Source organism: Pangasianodon hypophthalmus, chromosome 8 (assembly GCF_027358585.1).
Source record: "Pangasianodon hypophthalmus isolate fPanHyp1 chromosome 8, fPanHyp1.pri, whole genome shotgun sequence".
In the NCBI taxonomy this organism is placed as follows: domain Eukaryota; kingdom Metazoa; phylum Chordata; class Actinopteri; order Siluriformes; family Pangasiidae; genus Pangasianodon; species Pangasianodon hypophthalmus.
The window spans coordinates 8,976,695-8,995,781 of NC_069717.1; the positions used below are offsets into that span (position 1 = coordinate 8,976,695).

At 36.3% G+C, this 19,087-nt stretch overlaps 1 protein-coding gene across 1 annotated transcript in view; it reads right to left on the minus strand.

Moving 5' to 3' along the window:
- Positions 1 to 19,087, minus strand: part of slc13a3 (solute carrier family 13 member 3) — a 29,501-nt gene that overhangs the window by 3,254 nt on the left and 7,160 nt on the right. The window contains exons 3-12 of the mRNA XM_026913003.3: positions 15,572 to 15,735; positions 14,123 to 14,186; positions 13,208 to 13,387; positions 11,205 to 11,330; positions 10,793 to 10,885; positions 7,141 to 7,245; positions 4,202 to 4,299; positions 1,821 to 1,933; positions 1,271 to 1,432; positions 309 to 446 (exon numbers count right to left, since the gene is read on the minus strand). Of these exons, the coding sequence (XP_026768804.1) occupies positions 309 to 446; positions 1,271 to 1,432; positions 1,821 to 1,933; positions 4,202 to 4,299; positions 7,141 to 7,245; positions 10,793 to 10,885; positions 11,205 to 11,330; positions 13,208 to 13,387; positions 14,123 to 14,186; positions 15,572 to 15,735 (1,243 nt within the window). The remainder of the gene's footprint in view (positions 1 to 308; positions 447 to 1,270; positions 1,433 to 1,820; positions 1,934 to 4,201; positions 4,300 to 7,140; positions 7,246 to 10,792; positions 10,886 to 11,204; positions 11,331 to 13,207; positions 13,388 to 14,122; positions 14,187 to 15,571; positions 15,736 to 19,087) is intronic.

Below are 19,087 nucleotides of genomic sequence, written 5' to 3' on the forward strand. Positions count from 1 at the left end.
CTGTTCTAAGACCAGTTTGTATATTTGTTATTTAATGGCTAGGATAGGAAGTTGTGTAGGAGAACCTGTTCTTACATTTGACTAATTTTACCCAGAAGAAAACAAAATAGATTCTCCTGAGGCATTTGACAATTTTAGAAATCGTTAAGGTGTTTCAGCTTGGAGTTCCTATAGATACACTATAAGAGTATGATGTATAACCAGTAAATTTTTCAAATTTCTGCATGACCAATTGAAACATGATGCCAAAATGCCAGGCTTGTTTTTGAATCTAATTTTCTCAATGAGTCTTTTGTTGTATTACTCACCATATCTTTGACCATGAGGTGTCCAGAGGCAAATGCGATGGAATTGGGTGGAGTAGAAACAGGAAGCATGAAGGCATAAGAGCAACCTACAGTAGCTGGAATCATGAAGTAGAGAGGATTCACCTTCACATGAATGGCCTGTGAATAAAAAACATCAGGTGAATGACCGCCGCTTCTATATTAAGTGTCACGAAAGGGCTGCGTATCAAGGCGGATATATATGAATTTATTTGTATATCATTCATAAGAGCATTCACACAAGAAATATGGTATTCATGATGATCCAGTTAGTTTGGAAAACCTTGTATCATACTAGAGCTCCAGAGTTTGTGTAAATTTACACAAATTTTCATACAAATTAACTTTGAATCATGTAATAGGCATGCATTTTTGCAGTTCTAATATACAGATTACATTCACATGTTTAAAATGGCTTATTTGTTTCAATAACACAGATGAATTTAGTGAAAATTTAGTGAAAATGTCATTTCATATTCGTGACTTGAAAGAAAGCAATGTAAAACAAATCCATAAAGGAAGAAAAATAAGACTAGCAATTCAATTAGGACGCCCTATAGTATATAGAGTCAGTATGGCCAATGTGCTGCAATGGCTGAGCTTACTGGAAAAATTAGCACACTCCATGGAGGCTCTCTTTCACAGTTCAGTCATTTTCAGCTCTCTGTGAGCTTTAGTAATTTTATAGGTGATTGGCATTTTTAATGTACATATGTGAGTACAAAGAAAATCAGTTTCAGTGAAACTTTTGTAAATCTGGTGGGAATTTTTACTTCGGTTCTGGCTATGAAAAGTTTTACAGGCAACTTTACTAAAAGATTAATAAATGAGGTTTATTGTTGGAATTGCACCATTCCAAACCCAACTTTCATTTCCAGCTCTAAAGTACACTGAAGTGAACCTGCTAATTGCTGTAGGTCTTGGGCAATGATGCAGTTACTCACCAGTTCAGCAATGACTGGAAGGAAGATGATGATGGTGGCGGTGTTACTGGCAAACTCCGTGAAGCAAGCAATGAAGGCTGTGATGAGAATCACAGCTACCGGAGGTGGAACCTTAGCTAATGGCTGCAAACGTCCTCCGATCCATACAGCCAGACCAGACTCCTGTCAAAGAACAAACAGAAACGAACAGAACTGAACTCACATCAGTGTACTGGAGCTGAACTGCATATAAATCATGACCAGACATGCGTTTTACTGAATACACTCACCTGCATGTTGTTATAGCTCTAAATCTTTTTCTGTTCATTACTTAGTAAGCAATGTCCTGTGTTCTTTCAGATTTACAAAAATTAAATGGCTGTTTGGTTGTTTTTTTAAAGCTTGTAAGTTCCAAATTGTTTGAAAAATCTTTTATTTATGTACTAAACATTTTTAAATTGGTCATTCTGACCTGAAGCAAAAATTGCTAGAAAACAGAAAAAAGTCAATAATTAATGAGTCCTGACATTGTGTGTGACAGAGTGAGAGCAGGAAAGACAGGTAAATGTACCTCACAGCCTTTTGCCAATGCAAAGCCTCCACCCAGCAGAAGGATAATGTTCCAGGGTACACATTCTTGAACTCTTCTCCAAGACAACAGAGGCACATACGGCGTGTTCGGGGCTGTAAACGAAAGTGGTGGTGGAAAATGTAGCTGTTTGAATAGTTTAGCTACTTTTTATGGCACTTTTCTGAATGTCATTATCTTTATGGGTACTTTTACCAAGCGATTTGTTTTCATTGGCAGTGAACCACACTACATCTGTTGATTCTCAAATTCACATTCTTCAAAAGAATTGGACTTTGCATTTTGCATCGTCACAATAGTTACAATTTAAACTGTACATGTTAATCGCAGAACTTTCAGTACGTAAAGAAAATAACAACAGTCACATGTTTAGTTCTCAAACAGCTGCACAAAGGTAAATTTACTTCATTTTAAAATTCGCCGCTAACTAAGTATAATGGTAGAAAAGATTTTAAAGTATACCAAACAGGCACTAGAAGAGTGTTATGAAATGTATAAAGAAGTGGGCCACCTTTGTGTGAGATTACTATAATCTGTTAGGAACAGTGGCATTACAGTGTGAGCCCTTGGCAGGGCATGATAAGCAAACTCATTAACATTCCACATCTTATTTACTGTGGCTCCCAATGCTTCTCTCAAACAGCCCTCTGGAAAGAACATCTAAAAACCTCCAAACTTGAACTTACTGTGCTAGATTGTGAGTACATTGTGAAATAATTTCAGTTAGCATGTCACTTAACCAAGAACAAAGTTGTGAAAATACTGTAGCAAATCTATTTTTGTTCATTAAGAAATCTTACATTGATCTAATATGTCATAATATATCTAAAATAGCATGTACTGGTATAATCATACCTGCATATACCAGTACATGTACACAAATAAAACTGCAATTTTATTACCTTGTTATGTACGGAATAAAATATGAAGGATGTGCTGTTATAGGAAAATAATCAATGATGGAGTGGTGTGATGCAAAGCAGAAAGTTTATTATTTTCCTATAATGACATGCCGTTATGTTTTATTCCACATATTCCACAGCAATTTGCGTACGAATAAAATTTTTATTTATTGAAGAAAGACACATCATACTTTTGATCTGCTTATAGTTACATTTAATACATTTAAATTAGTTCCTGTTATCAGTTATGCTATAGCCGTTATAAACAGTCATTCCCTCAATTTCACTTGAAGTTAACTAGACAGAAAAACGCTGCTTTCACCTAGAAACCACAAAGCATAAAATCCTCTGTCCTTAGAAGGAACAGCTTTACCTCTGATACTTTTATCTCTTTACTGTTTACTGTTTCAAGTGCTGACACTGGAGACTCCTTCCACAAATGTTAAATAAATATCTCATTACAGAAACCTTCACAATATCTATTATATGTTTATCTTTGTTTAATAACATGCTTTTAATCTGTTTATTAGGCTTATTATAGGCTCCTATGTAAGTTGTTACTATAGAAACAATAACATATCAGAACGATGCATTAATATAACCCTGTGATTTGTATTAAATCCGCCCTCCTGTAAGAATCATGCAGTTATAGAACAATAATCACCAGAAGACCAGTCAGATAAGAAAATTCTTCTTTGGTATAAACTTATTTATATATCACAGCACTGATGAATTCTTGAATCTGAAGGTGTGGATAAATTTTCTATAACAACATGGCTAGGACAGTAGTTCTGGCTGTAACATAAATAATACATTTATATTATGTGCTTGTTCTAATATGATATTATATACTCTACTGACAACTCACACCGACTAGTATGGAGAACACTCTCCTTAATCTAAGCCTAATAATAAACAGATTAAGAAAACATGTTATTTAACCATGAAAAACATTTCGATACTTTTGATATATATGAAGGTTTCTGTAAGGAGATGTTTATTTAACATTTATGGGAGGAGTGTCAGGTGTCAATGACTGTTTATAACTGTAAGTGATAACAAGAATTACCTTGTCTTGAGGACATTCCATCAAATTAAATATATTAGATAAATATTAAATGATTAAAAAGTGTGATGTGTTGTTCATAAATAAATTAATAATTGTAATTAACTGTGGTGGCATCAGAGGAATAAAACATGACAGGGCATGCTGTTATAGGAAAATAATCAATTTCCGCTTTGTGCTGGACTTAATTACACCACCCCAGATTATGGTGGATTATTTTTCATAACATCACACCTGGTCATGTGTTATTCCTTACCACTAACAGGTCCTAAAAGGTGAAGGGGTTAAGATGATCTTAACTTTACAATGCTTTAGGGAAACAAGGCCACTATCAGAGTATTAGCCTACTTTACTCAAGTTATGGCTAAGGTGACTTGTCTGGCTTATGCTCTGACCTCTAGTGTTCAGCCACCAACGCAGCGATGGACACTTGGAAGGAAAAAAGAAAAGGATGGAGATGATGATGACTCCAGTAACAGCATCCGACACGTAGCTTTAACCATAAGAGAGAGAGAGAGAGAGAGAGAGAGAGAGGAAAAAACAATTTATATAACATTATTTTCTTTATTTTTGTGTTTTTCTTATCTCTTCAGCACACAGGCTGTTTTATAAGAACCCATTAATAGAGACCTGACCTGTTTGGGTCCATCTTGATTATTAAATCACCTTTTGGAGCCATTTCTTCTACCTTTTTTTTCCGCTCCTTCCTGATGGATAGATGATGAGGCTGATCCTTGTTTAAGGTAACAAATTTAGTAACCCATATTAGATGCTGAATTGGTCATAAGATTAGCTGAAAGGATAATAAGCATCAGAGTGTGCTTTTGTCCTGAATCTCTTTCTTCCAGCTAAGCTCAGTGTGCATGCTGTGCTCTAATGTTAATGCAGCTGAGGTTCCTGTGGAGACACTTTTGTCTCCTTCCCTCACTATCGTCATTCATCTCTGTACTTCTCTACATTTTTGGCTATTTGTTTACAATTAAAAATGTACCGGCTTCATTCATGCTGTGTTCAATTAAAAACATGTCCATTTTCATAAAAATATGTATTTATACCTACGTTCTCAGATAAAAAATGATCTACAGCTATATCTACTTTGCTTATCACTGGAGGGTACATGAGTGGTCCTTCTTTTATACTTCTTGTTTGGATCTTCACTTGGCAACGTGTATGTAATGTTTTTTTTTAAACCTAATTAAAAGACAAATTACTAGAAGTGCTGTAGTAAACATTTTATATTAATTCTGAGATTGTAAATCAAATCAAATATATAGACTTGATCTGTTGTCACAGTAGCATATATCAGTACATGTCAACGTTAACAATTTAATCTACTCTCTTGTTTCCTTTTTAAATAATGAAGAAAACACAGGACATGCTGTTATGGGAAAATAATCAAGGAGTCAAAATAATGAAGGAGTGAAAGGGTGGTGCAAAGGTGATTATTTTCCTATAACAGCATGTCCCATTGTGTTTAATTCCTCTTATACTACAGGAATTTGCCAACAATTTGCCAACAATTACAATTTTTGAAGTTTATTAAAGGACAGCATGTCATACTTTTGATCCATTTAATGTTGTGGAATATCCGCAAAACAAGTTCCTTTTATCACTTACACTATAAACAATGGTTCCTTCATGTTCTCTTGAAGTAAATAAGACAAATGCAGCTTTTTACAGGGAAACCACAAAGTATGTACATTCTCAGAAAAAAAGAGGATACATTACACCTTTGTTTGTCACTAGTGTATGTATCATCACGTGGAAAAGTAAATGTAATGTATCTTTAAAACTAGTTAAGGTATATTTATGGTGACTGGGATATAATTACAGTCTATACTGGATCTTAAATGAGCCTTAAAGGTACACTACATAGTAAAGGTACAAAAGACATACCCTCGAAGCTCTCACTCTGGTAACAAGCAACAGTGCAATTTCATGCCTTTTTAACCACTGTAATAGAATTCTTTGTGACATTCTTTGTACGAGTGCAAATATGACTGAAAGTTTGTTTAATCCAGCTGATAAAAGGCCTGTAAAAACATGAACGTCTAGCATTGAGGTAGTCTAGAGGTGAAGTGTATGAGATGGATGCAGTATTTGATATATATATATATACATATACACACACACACACACACACACACACACATATATATATATATATATATATATATATATATATATATATATATATATATATATGTGTGTGTGTGTGTGTGTGTGTGTATATGTAAGGTATAAGGCCTGTATATATATGTATATACATATATCTCAAACAAGTCCATTTATTCAAGGCAACATATATGGTAAAGAGCCCTTCTCTATGGTAGAGAGAACCTTCTCTCTCTTGTTTTATAACTTTGTCTCTCTGCTGTGAGTCTTCTCTTAGGGTAAATAAGGAAAAGTGAGTGTGGACAGACACCCTGCCGTCAGAGAAAGGCCAGTTTATTGAAAACTATATGAGAGCTGGACCCCTGCACCTCCCTGTCTCTGTTCATTAGTGTGATGGGGAGAAGAGAAAGTAAGGAGATGAGGTGATGGGTGATTGACACACTCTGTGATCTATTCACACTCTGTGATCTATTCCTTCCTCCTTGATGTCGAAATGTGGTCAATTTTCAGTCATCTTGCTACATGAAGTTCACCTGATTTTCCCAGGTTTAGTCATAGCAAGTTCCCAAAACAGAGGAACTCTGAACTGCCCCTAATCTCTCATAGGTGATGTTTTTCTTAACATCATGTTCACTCATTATCTCATTTATATAAAATGTATCTTAAAGCCATAATTATAATTCTAACAATCTTTCAATCTTTCTAATGTGTTAATAAAAACAGCTCTGGGTTAAGGTTCTTTCTCTGTGGTAACGTGCACTGTCCAAACTACATTGCCTACATCTAATTTAAAACCATCAGGTTCAGTGTGAGCCTTTATTGTGTAGCCTTTAGTGTTAAATGTGAACTTGCCACTGGAAATACAATGATTGAAAGTGGAAAGCACCATAATACACCATAAATAAATTTCATTTTTTGTCACTAAAACAACATCTATAAGATGGGTGAGTTAAAAAGAAGGAAAGGCCCAAGATATACAGTCCTTATACCTTTATATTTATATTGTGATTAATATCTGATATATAAAATATCAGTATAATATATAAAAAAAATATAGAAGTGTTTTCATATGTGCTGCTTGTGACCTTTATGAATGACTATGAATGTGAAAGTTCACTGTGTGAGATTTGGAATTTAATATCAAATGGACAATAATGTGGTTAAGATGTTTGCAAAATTGACTTCCATGTTCAACGTTAGGGATTAGATTCTGTCTTACTCTTTTCTGAAGAATATGGCCCAGCCTCTGACAAATTTCGGGTCTCTGGTGAACAGGAGGATAGCGAAAAGGATGAAGAAGAAGGAGATGGCTTTCTCTGCAAAACTGGGGAGGAAAAAAGGCAGTAAACATAGAGATATCAAATCCAGTAAAGATGTGCTTGTTCTACAGCAATATCACTATGCAACACATAAGACAATGAAGGATATGATGGTATGACATTTGCACAACCACAAATAGAAATACAGGGGTCTGTTCCAGAAACAGGGCTTGAAAAAAATCTAAATCTAAATCCTGAGATGATTTGTCCAAATTTCAGCCTAAGAATTATTGTTCTAAACAACAAATTACAATTAGCTTAACTAATCCTGTATAGTCTGCGTTAGGATCATACATGTTCATGGCGAATTTTGAAAGCAGTCATCAAACACTGAAAATGTGAAAATCTATAGATTGAAAGTGGCAAAAGAAAATAAGATGAGAAGACAAAAACAAGTCAACATGTAAAATTTCACAGTTGCGTAGCCTATTTATCTAGCGTTTAATATTTATTTTTATTATATCTAGAGTCAAAGTGATATAATATAAGCTCATGGGTGCAATGATGAATACATATTGTATTATTGATTAAATTGGCCAAATATTAAACATAATTACTATACAAAAACATCATCAAACTCTTTATTTGCATAATAGATCTTAAAAAGATCACAAATTTCTCAGTTTTACTTTGCAGTGGGTTCCCACCACCACATTTCTCCCTGAAGAGCTGGCCTTGATCCAGAAATAGGACTGGCTGTTTATTAAAAAAAAAAAAAAGATGTGATATTTATATGTAAAGCTTTACCCTAACATTACGTCCCTGGAAACAACTGAAAAACACTGATAAAAAAGGTAGAAATGCCAGCACTGGTGGCATGATCTGTGAATTCTGATTCTGATAGTTCCTCAACCTCATCTTCATCACTCGAGTTCACAAGTGGTCTCAACTAAAGATGTGTGAGGGACTGTTTTTTTAAATCCTGCTTGTAAAGTTATTATTTTGTTTGTGATATAAAAAATTTAGTTTACTCTAATTCCCAAAATATAATCACCCTGATTCTGACCAGGCAGTTACTAAGGATCCTGTAAATGCACTGCACATGTTAATAAACGCAGTCTTTCTTTGTCCTGTGACCTTTTTTACTTTCAAGTGAAACTTATGTGACTTAACTGACCTATGTTGTGTTGCAAACCTTTCTGGCAAGCTTTATAAAAAAACACAAATATATATTTGTGTGACAAAAACACAACATTAAAATGTTACCTCAGAGTTTAAAATGTTACCTCAGTTTTTACAAAGTCGTCTTGTCATGCATTACTAACTTTATTTGTAGTCAATAAGATGCTCAATGAAAAGATCCATGATTGGATCCTCTGCTCCTTTTATATTGCAGACATGGTTGGTCTCGACTCAGTCTAACTTGCCATTTTTCAGGCTAGTTTCAGGCTAGTTTTTGTCTTGACTCAGTCTAACTTGCCATTTTTCAGGCTAGTTTCAGGCTAGTTTTTGTCTGGGTAACTGAACTGGACTTCATCTAATCTCTGCATCTGTAACAAAAAAATCTGGATTTTCATGAATTTCAAGCTACTTGCTCTAGTTAACCTGCAAATCCTGTTTTTGGAAACAGACCCCAAGAGATTACAATACAAATAAAGCTGGTGGTATACTTCCAACAATGAAAGAAATAAAGAAAACAGAACCTCCACTAAACCTGCAGTTGTATGCTGCAGGTAATAAAACCTCCAGTTGTTGGTATGCTATAGGTAATAACCCTGCAGTTGTTGGTATGCTATAGGTAATAAAACCTCCAGTTGTTGGTATGCTATAGGTAATAAAACCTCCAGTTGTTGGTATGCTATAGGTAATAACCCTGCAGTTGTTGGTATGCTATAGGTAATAACCCTGCAGTTGTTAGTATGCTGCAGGTAATAACCCTGCAGTTGTTGGTATGCTCAAAAAGAATGCAGTGATGTGGTTTTGAGAGGATGTTGCAGTGGGTGTTAGTGGCAGTGAAAGTGATAGTGATAGTGATAGTGAAGTGACTTGTGGGTGTTGTTGGAGGGCTGCCAGGGCAGTGTTGCCACAGTCTACTTTTTTTTTTTTACTGCCATTAGGAAACACTGTGTGATTCATTAAATTATATTGCATGGTCCTTATAAATATTACAATGGAATTTGCAAAAGTAACCATGTTGTTAGACTTTAAATAAACAGTGTGTGTTGCTCAGAAGGGTGTGTTTTTTTTCTAGCATGCATGGCAGTCCTGTCAAACTGAAATAAACCAAAAATGTCAGCAGTGAAAGACAAATGCAGCAGAGGAAGGGAAGATGCTGGTAGTGGTGGTTACCAGATAGATGAAACAAAGAAGGATTTGGGTATTGTGCTATTGGGCTACTGATTGGAAGGTCGTGAGTTGAAATCCCAGCACCACCTTAAAATAATCTGACCCCTTGAGCAAGGCCCTTAACCCTCAATTGCTCAGTTGTATCCAGTCTCAGTTTGCTTTGGATAAAAGCATCAGCCAAATGAGGTAAATGTAAACATAAGAACATGTTTGTGCCATTGCTTCCTCAACTGCATGCTAACATAGCCGCTGGAACCAAACTGCCACTCCATGCACTGACTTTCAAGAAAATCCCAGTAGGCAGAGAGGAAAAAATTTATTTCAGCACAAAAACTCAAGTATATGCTGGTGGACGAGACGGCTACTTACAACAGTACAACGGCAAAAGTCTGGTGTGACCACTACTAAATTAGATTTTTTTTATCGACCAAAGACACCACAGTCCCACCAACTTGTTTTCTATTGACTCACAAAACCAAGGCTTGTGAATTCAAAGGTTCACCTAGATAGTTCACCTCGGCACAAAGTAACCGCTACCAGAAGCAAACGTCTTTCACATCAAGTGTCCTTCCCCCTTCAGTGCAAAGACTTTTCTGCTGAGCGAATTTTATACGCATTTGGTGGAACCACTGCTTTGTATGAAAAAGCAGAAAAAGCCTAGTTTTCAGGTGACTGCCGTAATGCAAGAGGTCAAAATTTTAAATGCTATGACTAAATCAAAATATTGGCGAAATATTGACCAATCGCAGACAGGGGAAGGTCTCAGAACAAGAGATTCTTCGGAGTTCTATTTGGAAGCTTGTTTTCAATGCGATGTATGAACTTTCTCAAAAGATGTATTTTTGAGTCGAAACATTTTTTTTGTTTGAAGTATACTGCCAGCTTACCAGTCTATTCCTAAGGTATATTTGCCAGTTTCTTGATATGAAAGCAATTTATACTGTAATACAGAGTAATGTCTACACTAGAGGCCAAATACTGGAAAGCAACTCCAAAAATTACATTTTCAATAATGGACTTAATATAAATGTTGGCAACAACATCATACAATTGATTCTTCATTTCTTAGTTCTTTTCCCCCACATTCAGATCACAAGGTTTAATTATCTGAAGTGGATGTGTATGAATTAGTAGCTTAGTAGGCTACTAAATATTTTACAATTACTGTTTGCTTCAATACTTTAGCCCTATAGTGCATCTCTAAGCAAAAATGATGTTTTCAGCAGTGTCTGTATCTGTTTAGAATATCCCAGCATGTAGTCTCACGTCATGGGTCCCAGCTTTTTGTAGTCTTCATCAATGACCGCGTTGGCCTTGGCTTCCGCAGCTGCACGGTCATTGTGTTTGTTTATACACAATCTAAATACATAAACATGCACATGCATGCATGCACGCGCACACACACACACACACACACACACACACACACAAAAGACACACAGTGACATAATAAATATATATTAAATAATAAATGGAATAAATGAATGCATTCAGCAAAGACAAACACAGAATGAGCATGCATGTGTATGAATGCATGCGTTTGCGTGTGGTCAACATTTATCTCTTTGTGGGGACAAAATGTCCCCGCAATGATAGGATAGCTGCAATAATAGCCGCAGTAGGATAGCTGTGTGTGTGTGTGTTGGGGCGTGGGGGGTGTGTTTGGGGTTGACTGTACCTTGTGCTGATTCCTCCATATAGGAAGGCAATCCAGATCCATGACACGAGAAGGAAGATGATCATTAGTGGGAAAGCGAAGATGAACCATGAGCCAAAGTTGATCAGGTCACACTCTGGGAAGTAACTGCAAAATGGTTCAGTTTCATTATTGCAAACAGTTCACATTAAGTAACTTACTCACTCCTTTTTAAGCTGGAAGGTATTAGAATTTATGATTCTTAAAATTTAGGAATACTATCTTAAACACCAGATGTATAATGTAGAATTTTAATCTAAACTTTTTACTGTGATTTAAATGAAGGTTCTTTCACCTTTGTTTAGCTTGAACTTATTTTCACTAAAACAGAATATAAGTTCAAGATAAACAAAGGTGAAAGAACCTTCATTTTGCATCAGTTTTCGTGTGGTTACTTGATAATCCTAGATTAAGTGAATATGTAGAAAAAAAATACAATTTATTCAAATTGAATAAAATATAAAGTGGAAGTGCAAATTTGCTAGTTTGCAATTTTGCCTTGATTGTGTAAGCAGTTGGGGAAACTTATTAGTTTCTACTAGTGTCTATTAGAGTGAGAGACTGCTGTCTGCATTTCCACGTGAAAAAACTTAGGTACTATGTTCCTAACATGTTTTTCTAAATAGCAAAATACATGAATAATTGGCTAGCAGAATCTACATGGGATGCAGCATGCTGCCATAATCAAAAGAGTCTGAGCCAAGCACACAGTGATAGACAGACTGGAAAACACACCATCTGCATTATCATTTTTCAGAAAAAAAGGTTTCCATCACCATTCATCACTTTATGTTTTCTACCTCACGCACAGTATAATTTGTTTTCAATATTTAGGCATTTTCTCATGCATAATTTCAAAATTTGCATAAAAACATGGGTTTGGGAATGACAACTTTGAACATGGAGGCTAACATTTGATTCTAAAATACCAATGTGAACTGGGTTAAGTGTATGTAGATAGGGAAAACAAAGAGCCAGGACATCTAGTGTTGGATAAAAAAAAAATATGTTGCTCTCTATCCATTTTAGCTTTTCTATGCTTAGTCACCAAAGAAGAGCTAAGGTTAATAATCGCTAGGGATGGCCTGAGAAGTTATTCAGTCTTCTTGAGCTTTTTCCAACTTTGTTACTTAAAAACAAGGTGAAAGTTCTCTCTGTATACTTTGTAATTTCTCTTTTGATAGTGGCATTGTGAGTCAATTAAAATCCAACAAATTTCATAAGGCTAGCTAAATAACAATATGAAACCTGTTTACTTAAAGAAGTACAACTAATCACCATTTGCTTGATGAACAATTAGAGATGTCCTTCTTCCTCCCATTGACATATTAAACATGTCATTTTAAATCATATATTAGTAAACCTAATATCATTAACATTAGCTAACATAGCTAGCAGGCTAGATGATTGTATATTTCAAAGGTCAGCATGAGTGGGATTTCTGTATCTGAACCTTGATTTGCACTGTCATGTTCTCATTGGTTTGTTTATTTACAAACTGCCACCATAGAAATTAAAGTGTTGTTCATCATTAACATAAGCTGAATTAGCTAGCTAGTATAGCACACAGTAAAAATTTGCTAGGTTCTGCGTCATCCTCTAATCTTGTGACTGGTTCAAAACAATACATGGAGGTTATTTCATAACATGTCTAACTGAGCTTCCTGATTTAGTTTTACTGGAAAAGTATGACTTTTCATTTGACCTTATTTTTACTTCTGATTTGTTAATACATTTGACCCAAACACATCTATATATTCAGAATCAGCTGACCAAGTTGAATTAACTGGGACTCACATGAAGGCTATAATATTTCATATTGCAAGAACTGATTCTGATTATATGGTTGGTGTTGAACCATTTTGAAAAATTTCTTTGTTGGACAGTAAATGTGGACAGTAAATGTTGTAGGGCAGTAAGTGTGTTTTTTTTGTGTTGGTTGTTGTGTTGATGCTGCAGACCAGTATAAGCCTTCTCCCACTAACCTCTTCAGCTGTCCGATGAAAATGAGGTTGGGTGCGGTTCCAGTGAGGGTGGCTGTTCCCCCGATGCTGGCTGCATAGGGGATACAGATGAGAAACCCTTTCCACACTTTCAGCTGGTATTCTGCCTCTTTCCTGGCCTCCTCCTGACTCTTCTGCTCTATCTTCTCTATTCCATCGACCCTATGATGTTAGCATAGTGTTAGAACAGATAGATTATTTCCCCCATTTTCTCCCCAATTTGGTCACCAGCCAGTTCCCACCCACTCAGCAAATCTCCCCTATCATATGACAACTACCAACCGGGAAGGGTGAAGGCTAACACATGCTTCTTCCAAGACACATGAAGCCAGCAAACTGCAACTGCTGCTCATGCTGCATCACAGGGCAGTGTAACACACTTGGAGGAAAGTGTTATCCACCCTCTTCTGCAAACATGACCTCTCAGACTTCCGCTATTGGCTAGTGTCACTGTGATTGACAGAGGATTGACAGCATATCATCCCTTCCAGCCAGAGACATGAATAATTTTGCTCCTTTGACTCCTGGCCATGAATGGTTGTAGGACAGACTGATTCTTGATGTCTTGTGATCAGTGTCAGATCAGATTTGGGTCATAAGTTAAGTAGATTTTCTAAGGCAAGGATCAAATCACTCACTAGTTACTTTTGTAACCAAGTTACACTTTAGCCACAATTACTGATTACAATTCATGGCTCAACATTTAGTGATGATTTGCCATCTTCATGCAAATACATCCTGACATCTTAGTCATCAATTTTTATATTATTATCTTGTCATCCTGACTTGACTGATGAAGACTGATGAAGCTCAACTCTCAATGAGTAAACTAGCTGATATATTAAAGCAGGTAAACTGGTTGATATGTGTTACAGGTTCTATTCTTTAGTCTTTCACCTGTCAACTGCAGTCAGAGTGTGTTTTTCAGAAAGCAGTACATGCAGCTTCACCTGAGACTGGCCTGCAGAGGAAGAAAACAGTTGTTACTGAGTCATATCTGAAACACTTAAACAGCATTCATAAAATAACATCTGTGTCCTTGTGCATCCTCAAATGTGGTTTAGTTGGTTTTCTCAGTGTCATGTGCTTAAAGAGTGGCATTATTCTGCTTGAAGTAAGCCAGTGATCTCTCTGGGCCAAGACGAGACATGGTTTAAAGATTATATGCACATTTCGCAAAGGACTGCAGTGTGTTAAGTGTTAAGCCCACTACACTGTGTGTATTTGTGTAAGAATGTGTATGATGAAGTATACTTTTAATATGAAACAGTATTCCTGGAAACATCTTTGAACCCAGCTCTTATCATTTTAACAGTCATTACATGTTATTGTTTGAGATAATTATATCTTAGCGTGGGGAGAATACAGAATAGGAGAGCAAATGTTTATATAACATACAGCAAAAACATGTCTATTATATATGCTGTCAGACGTCATCTTTATGTCGACATGAGTACATCCTTTGAAAAAGATTTGGGTGGCTTTTCAGGATAATTAAACAATGGACTGACATATCAGACTAGAATCTTTTAAGCAAGCAATAAAACACAACAGGGCATGCTGTTATAAGAAAATAATCCATAACAGTGGTGTGGTGTGATATGACCAAACGTGAATCCAATAATAGCTCATCCTGAGATGTATTATTTCTCTTATACCACAGCAATTTGTCAACAATGACAATAACTTATTAAATAAGGAATATCATCATTTGTATTATGTTATTCATTTGTAGTTACTTTTAATATTCTGGAACATCCACAAGATGAGTTAGCTCTCGTTATCACTTACAGCAGTTAAAAACAGCTGTTCCCTCGACAGCCTCTCTCTTTTTTCTCTCTCTTAAAGTTGTAGGCTCGGTGAGGTGGTTGTATTTGCTTTCTCTCATATTACCACTGAGGCCAAGCTAATATTGAAGAACTCCAAACTTCACATCTTTTAATAAGTCAATATTATTCTAACTTGTTAGTCATGTTATAATAGGTGAGTTGTGGCAGATGATATTGGTGCAAATAATTAATAATAAATTAATTATCATTGATTATTTTACAATTTTTCTTAAAATTATTTGCAAAAGTGCAAAACAGGAGTCTATATATGTCTTCATATAAACCTTGCAGTGGGAAGAAAAAAAAATACCCACCGACCAATCAGAATTGAACATTTAACAGGGCTGTAGTACAATGTGCAATAATGCTGCATAAGCATGACGATTCTGAAGACTACGTTTATGAATTATAAGACCATGTGAATATATATGAGTGACTAAAACATGATACCATTCTAACACAGACATGGACAGCTATCACATAAATGCTTGCTTGATAATTGCACTCTTTTGCATACCCTCAGGGTCATCTGTGACCTTGCTCCTCTCTTTAAGTGTTTCCAGGTCTCCAAACAGGCTTTCCAGAATGGCATTAGCGATGGGCAGCATCATGGCTGTCGTAGCAGAGTTACTTAACCACATGGACAGGAAAGAGGACGTGACCATCATCCCCAAAATCAACCTGAAGAAAAAGACACACCTGTTTACTGGGGAGTTTGACAGGAGAGGCCTACAGTATCACAGCAGCACAATCTAACACAGTTACACTGCTGACTCATTGACAGTCACACCAGATAATATTTGACATACTGATACCTGCATATTGAGGAGAATCGTGAGGAAGGCAAAAAAGAAATCAAAGTTAGCAAAGTTGTTGGTTGCCACCTCCATAGTGACATGGACTGTTAGTAAGGGTCAAAGAAGTAAGGGTAAAAAAGTCCTTCCCCCAAAACAATTCACAAAATGCAACTTCACTAGAACTACAATTGGAGAACAAAATTGAACTTTTTGGTCATGCACACCATCACCATGTTTGGTGACAAAAATGGGCTGCATAGAAGGGAAATCACCTGATACCACCGTAAAATATGGTGGTGGATCATGGTGGTGGTGGTGGCTAGTGGTTGTGGGGCTCTTATAAAGATGGTATTAGGAATTCTGGGATATTGCATCCCAAAACCTAGTTGCCTCTGCCAGAAGTTTCAGACTTGGCCATAGATAGGACTTTCAACAAGATGATGTGCTAAACACACTCCCAAATCAACATAAAAATTGTCAAAGAGACACAAAGTCAATGTTTTGCAATGATGCCAGCTGGATTTGAACCTTACTTAAAAACCTCTGGTCTAAACTGAAGAGGGAAGTGCATATGCACAAACCTAAGAATATAAAACCACTTCCGCATGATCATATGAAACTAGCTTTAGCAACAAGTATCTGAGCACCAACAAGTCCTTTGGGAAATGAATGACCTTCAAAAATATTTGTGGTATGCAAGTCACTACAACGCTAATCAAAATGATTTTACTGCAAACGTCAACATCCACAATTATCACAATTAATACAGAGACCATCAAGGACTGTCATGAAGTCTGCCAGGAAGAAAAAAGAGGTAAGAAAATCCTAATATATTAGTCAAACAGTGTGATCCTGTTTAAAGACAGCTGAGGAGATTATTCTTCTGTAAGCTATGAGCCTTGAAAAAGTTCAAGGACTATTAGTAATGTACTGGCAGATAATGGAGTTGCTTTAACTTAATAGTCAAAAGCATTTCTACTCTTCTGCCACCTATCATTTTATTAATATTTAGCTTTATGTTTGAGATAAAGTCAGGCAAGATCATAGATTAATATGTAGAATGTTATATACAAAGACTTTATACTGAATCCCGTCCACTCGGCGGCCATCTTGCAAACACCATGAGGAAGTATTTCCAGTCATACAAGATCAGGCTCCTATCTACTCGAACAGTAAGAGACCCATAAACCCAGGCTGACATTTCAAACATGGTTGTAAATTGTCAGACCAAATAAGGCCAAATACCGAATGGTTTCCTTTCCCCCACATGCACGCAAACACAGAGCAAAACATAACGGCTTTGTGCCCCATGTAGGGAACTTTACTGTCAATATGGGGCCATATAGGATTTTCTTTGCAGCTTGGCTAGGTAGCTAGTTCCCCTGAAGTTTACCTATTCTGGATTTTAAGACTCATTTCCATTAGAGTTAATACATATTCCTATAAGTTTGAGTGCTGCCACTAAATATACTATGTGTTTTGGTTTACGTCGACCAAAATAAATGCAATATAGTATATTCATCATCTGGAGTTGCCATGTTAAATCAATCTGGCATCTGATATTGAGAAGAAACTAAAGGACATATGAAGATTTTGCAAATAGTAGTCAAAATGGTGTTTAAAAAGATATCCAATCCCTGATTTTATTAATTAGGCTTTATACTACATTTCTTCATGCCTGTGCTACCGTTTATCTTTGTGCTGTGAGGCTTTTGGGAAACTCAGCCAAGATTATAATATTACAACGTTCTGTGTGACAGTTCTGTGATTTTAGGATATTGAGCACTAAAGTATTCACATTAGGGTCAAAGCAGAAACATTTTCTGAGGCATTGTCAGGCATCGTAACATATAACATATTCATAAAAAAATGTCAGAAATTAAAACCTAAAGGTCTAGATACAGAGGAATAAGGTTAATGAGCTGCCAACTCAGTGGTATAATGAAATAAAATAAAATAAAATAAAATAAAAAGCCTTCATTACACTGCCATTATGATCAAAGTCAAGTGTCAGGTAAACAAGTTTTCTGTGATAGACATAAGCCATAGGAAATAAAAACACTGTAGTCTCACTGTACTTTATAGAAACCTGAATGAAACATGACACTCCTGGTTCACACTGAATGGTTTTCACTGTGTCTGTACATGCAGACAGAAATATAACATCTATCTGTGTACTGGTAAAAAGATGAGAGGTGGAGGTTTTTTGTAAACGTTAGATTACACAACCAGGCCACATGACTGCAAACTAGATGCAGTTCCTCTATGTTGGACTTACATCCTGTGGGACTTTTCACATGTTATGCTGACATTACAGCCACAGAGGAACTTCCAATTTAACAGCACCTCATGCCATTAGCAGAACTTGTTGACTTCACCTTGGCAAAGTTTAGACACTAAATGCTGGAGGACTTCATCTTGTAGTGCAGGATTAGCTGCAGTTTAATATCAGCAAGAAAACAAAAATGGTGAAAGACTTCCAATGTGAGACAGAGGAGCAGTTTGCACAGAGAATGCACAGAGAATGTGTAGTTCCACATGTACATGTAGATCCATCTAAACAGTATTGTGGTGTTTAAAAAGGCCAGTGCAGGCTCTTCTGCAGAGGCTCGAGTCATTGTACAGATGGGTGACGAATTAAAAGAAAAACCAACATAAAGTCTTTTAGTAAAGCACTGGGCCTCCACAAGCTGCCAGCTCTCAATGCACCTTGGGATTGAAGTGATGTTTTGAACACACAGCTACGAAATCTCCCACAAGTGTCCAATTGGGTTGAGATCTGGTGACTGTGAAGGCCATATCATATGATTAACATCATTTTCATCCACATTAGACCATTCAGTGAGCCATTGTGCCCTTAGGGGGGGGGTGAGGTTATCCTGGAAGAGGCCACTCTCATCAGGATAGAAATGTTTCATCATAGGATAAAGGTGATCAGTCAGAAGAACTTATTTGTAATGTATTTGTACTTACTTGCAGTGACTGTTCTTTCTCAAGTGGAACAGTCAAACCATTTCAGCAAAATCCTGCCCCAGCATAACAGAGCCTCAGTTTATTCCTTTAATTTGTCACCCAAATGAGCTTAACATGCATGATTGTAGATTTGCCTACTAGCTATCACCCACCCACATCTAGCAAGAAGTATGATTTATAAAACACACTTACTAGTCACGTGAAATCCCATGAACACCCAGAAACACCATTACCAAATATCATAGTCTTTGCAACATGATGGA